This window comes from Nannochloropsis gaditana (genome assembly GCF_000240725.1).
Source record: "Nannochloropsis gaditana CCMP526 unplaced genomic scaffold scaffold580, whole genome shotgun sequence".
NCBI lineage: Eukaryota > Eustigmatophyceae > Eustigmatales > Monodopsidaceae > Microchloropsis > Microchloropsis gaditana.
The window spans coordinates 6,520-10,187 of record NW_005803373.1 but is presented as its reverse complement, the minus strand read 5'-3'; the positions used below and the strand labels follow the sequence as shown (position 1 = coordinate 10,187).

The 3,668-nt window shown below is 57.3% G+C and overlaps 2 protein-coding genes across 2 annotated transcripts in view; both read left to right on the top strand.

Moving 5' to 3' along the window:
- Positions 1–1,415, top strand: NGA_0190001 (uncharacterized protein). The gene is made up of 3 exons (XM_005854224.1): positions 1–275; positions 413–727; positions 980–1,415. Exons 1-3 carry the CDS (start codon positions 35–37, stop codon positions 1,255–1,257), a joined length of 834 nt encoding a protein of 277 aa, XP_005854286.1. The 5' UTR covers positions 1–34; the 3' UTR covers positions 1,258–1,415.
- A 1,625-nt stretch (positions 1,416–3,040) lies between these two features.
- ATG7 (autophagy-related protein 7) overlaps positions 3,041–3,668 on the top strand; it is a gene marked incomplete at both ends in the record, with an annotated part of 2,478 nt that continues 1,850 nt past the window's right edge. Inside the window, 2 exons of the mRNA XM_005854223.1 lie at positions 3,041–3,268; positions 3,544–3,651. Of these exons, the coding sequence (XP_005854285.1) occupies positions 3,041–3,268; positions 3,544–3,651 (336 nt within the window). The remainder of the gene's footprint in view (positions 3,269–3,543; positions 3,652–3,668) is intronic.

The window sequence follows — 3,668 nt, the reverse complement described above, 5'->3', positions numbered from 1 at the left end:
GGGTGGCGGGGGTGGAGGGGGTGGCCCCGGGGGCATGTCTCCAGCAGGACCGCTGGGAGCCTTGCTAGGTGTGACGGGCATCCTTTACGCCGGGTACAATAGTTTTTACACGGTGGAGGGTGGGCACCGAGCTCTGTTGTTCAACAGATTAATCGGTGTGAAAGAAGAAGTGTACATGGAGGGAATGCATTTTATGATTCCCTGGTTCGACATGCCCATCATTTACGACATCCGCCCCAAGCCCCGGATGATCCAGTCCTTGACAGGAAGCAAAGGTACGTATCGGCTGCTTCTACATGGAATTCCCTGCGCGTGCATGCATCCATCCATCCTAGAGGGACCGCGTTCTCCCATCCTGCTCGGGTGGCGAAGACCCTCCCACCCCGCTCACTTCTTCCCCTCCCTCCCCCAGACATGCAAATGGTCAACATCACCATCCGCGTTTTGTCTAAGCCCGACTCGGCTCAACTCCGCTGGATCTTCCGCACCTTGGGTCGCGACTACGACGAGCGTGTCCTCCCTTCCATCGTCAACGAGGTCTCCAAGGCCGTGGTGGCCAAGTACAACGCCGCGGAGCTCTTGACGAAGCGTGAGATGGTCTCCACCCAAATCCGGTTGCAGTTGGAGAAGCGTGCGAAGGAGTTTCGGATCGTCCTGGACGACGTGTCGATCACCCACTTGACCTTCTCCCGGGAGTACACGAACGCGGTCGAGGCCAAGCAAGTTGGTGAGTGTGGCAATGGGGGAAGGGGAGAGGGAGGGACCGAAGGGAGCAAGTCGGAGGTGGGCTGAGGGAGAGAGGGGAGGCGTAGGGGAGACTTTACATGGAGGATGGGGAAGCAGTGGTGATGGAGGGGAAGGTGAAAGCTTTGAGCTTGTTTTTACATAGCTACTTGGGGTTTATGTTGGCGTTTCCGTGACCTCCGAAACCACATGCCTCCGAAACCACATGCTAACCGCTCTCTACGGTCTACCACAGCTCAACAGGAAGCCGAGCGCGCGAAATATGTGGTAATGAAAGCGAACCAAGAAAAGGAAGCCATCATTATCAAAGCGGAGGGAGAGGCCCAATCCGCTGCTCTGGTGGGTAAGGCCATTCGAGAGAATCCTGCTTTTATCAAGCTGCGCAAAATCGACGCAGCCAGGGACATTGCGAATGTCGTGTCCTCTTCGGGTCAGAAGGTCTATCTGTCTGCGGACTCCCTCTTGTTGAATATGTACTCGGGCGACGAAGAGAAGTCTGGAAAGAAGCGGTAGGCATGCCACACGGGTAGAGAGGAGTGCGACGCGGGAAACTAAACAGGAAGAGGCGCAAGGAGAAAAAGACTTGGTGGGAAAGGGTACTCGTTGCTCTTTCAGGAAGGCAGGATGCATCGACAAAAGTTAAAGAAATCCAAACCCTCGACCAAAATTGACTGCAATTGAAGCAAGTGCCTTGTGAGAGCGTTGTATTGTTGTTTAATTTTACTTTTTTTCTTCCACAACACGTTGGGGAAAGGCATAGCTAGGGTGTGGGGATTGCTCCACCAAAGGTCCTTCACGCGGTGGGGGCGCAGGCGGCCTACAATCTGTCAAACCAAAATTCACTCCCCTGACACAAAAACAACTTGGATCAAACTTACCAAACCTTTTGTGATGAGCCCTATGGGAACCTCTACCGATAGTGGCCTCCTACAAAAGATATGAGAGGAAGCAAGGCTCAAGATCCTTCCACTGGGACGTGTCTGTTCCCGAACACGCCTCCAAGATCAACCCCATTGGCTCGGATGCGACCACACAGCAGTCTATGATGCCCTCAATGCCCTCATCAGGCCTGCAAGGGTGCAATCCTGCACACAGCATGCGCCAGGCGTGTCCTTTTCGGAGCCTCCCGAGGCCAGCAAGGTGTCGCGCCGTCGCTTGAGCCATCGCTGCCGCCGCTCTCGGAGGGGCAGAAAAAATTCTGCAGGAAAGGTCTTTAGCGTCGGAGCCTTTCCTTTTCGCCCATGTCCGGGAAGGAAGGGGAGTAAGACGACTGCAGCAATTTCTGCTTGGACAAGACATGGGTCAAGTGCCAGAAATGGCATCTTTGTCGGCATCTGACACGCAGCTTTGGTAGGCAGATGATTCCGACATGCCAACCGCCATCGGGTCTCACGCATCCGAGCTTCACATACCTTTTCCAGGCAAAATCCTGGGAGGCACCGGCAGTCCGGCACAGGAGTGCAGTGTCACACATGACTGCCTTCTTTCGGCGTAGGAATGGGAGTGGGAGCAGCACAAGCAGCAGTTCCTCCTCCTTGGCAGAAGACAAGCACTCCATCCTTTCCTCTGAAATCGATCCACTCCCTTGTTCGCCCTCCACCACCGCCAGTACATGGAAAGGGCCCGACGTGGCGAACAAGGCGAGGGAGTCGACCTGCCTTGCTCCATCGCACTCCACAACAAGCCAAGTCGCTGCTGTACCTGGACAGAACGGGGCCATTGCCACTACCGAAGACGCCTCCAAGTCTGACATACGACACCTACAAAGACCGCCCCAGGATCCCCTTACCGAGCATATTCTCGACACAGGAAACAAAGGCACGGCAGGACAAGGACACCGCCGGCGCACGTCCGCGACGCTCTCATCCTGGGCTTCTTTTTCCTCTTCGAATACCCTTTCCTTCTTGACGGGCGAGGACTCGTCCATAGTCGCCCCCGTCCGGGGGCCTGCCAAGCTGGATTTCTCCACGCCCGTCCACCCAGCCACGCAAGCCGTTGATTTCGTCATCACCTTCCTCCTCGTACGTAGTCGGTCCCTGCGGTTGCTTCCGCCCGTGTCCATTATCGTCCACGGCAACAGCACCCTGTGCTCAACCGTCCCCTTGTCATTTATCCCCTCCCCCCATCCTTCTCGGCCCCGCAGGTGCATTACATCCAAGTCTTTTACTCTCTCGTCTTCCTCTTTATCTACCTGGTCCGGCACGGCTACCGTTGGCCCCTTGTCCTGGCCGGCCTCTACCTCCCTTCCTATTTTATCCCCTTCCAACGCCTGGGGGGGTGGCCCTTCCGCCTTCTCATGCGGCGCCCCTTCTGGCGCTGTGTCCAGCGCACGCTCGCTTTCAAAGTGGAACGGGAGGTGGAACTCTCGCCCGCCACCCAGTACATCTTCGGCTGGCACCCCCACGGCATCCTCCTTCTCTCCCGCTTTGCCATCTACGGGGGCCTCTGGGAGAAGCTCTTCCCGGGCGTGCACTTCAAGACCTTGGCCGCCAGCCCCTTGTTCTGGATCCCGCCCATCCGGGAGGTATCGATCCTCTTGGGGGGCGTGGACGCCGGGAGGGCCTCTGCCAATCGGGCCTTGCGGGACGGCTACTCCGTCTCCCTTTACCCGGGGGTGAGGGAGGGAGTGAGGGAGGGAGGGAAGGAGGGAGGGAAGGAAGACTTGGGCTGGGAGACTGCGTAGGAAGGCTGAGGAAGATGCGCAATGTCAAAAGAGCCGTTAGGGTGCCAATTTCCCTCTCCTTTCCCCCCTCATCCATCTTCCTCCTCCCCCCCCCATCCCCTAAACCCATTGTCCAGGGGAGCAAGGAGATCTACACGACGAACCCGTACACGCCCGAGACCACACTGGTGCTCAAGATTCGGAAGGGCTTCATTCGCATGGCCCTCCGGTACGGATGCCCCCTGGTCCCTGTCTACACCTT

Bases quoted from the DNA above. Each gene is read 5' to 3' on its own strand.
- NGA_0190001 (XM_005854224.1), top strand. From the start codon at position 35: ATGTCTCCAGCAGGACCGCTGGGAGCCTTGCTAGGTGTGACGGGCATC. The intron at 276-412 runs GTACGTATCGGC...TCCCTCCCCCAG, and splicing joins GTCCTTGACAGGAAGCAAAG to ACATGCAAATGGTCAACATC. The intron at 728-979 runs GTGAGTGTGGCA...GGTCTACCACAG, and splicing joins GGTCGAGGCCAAGCAAGTTG to CTCAACAGGAAGCCGAGCGC.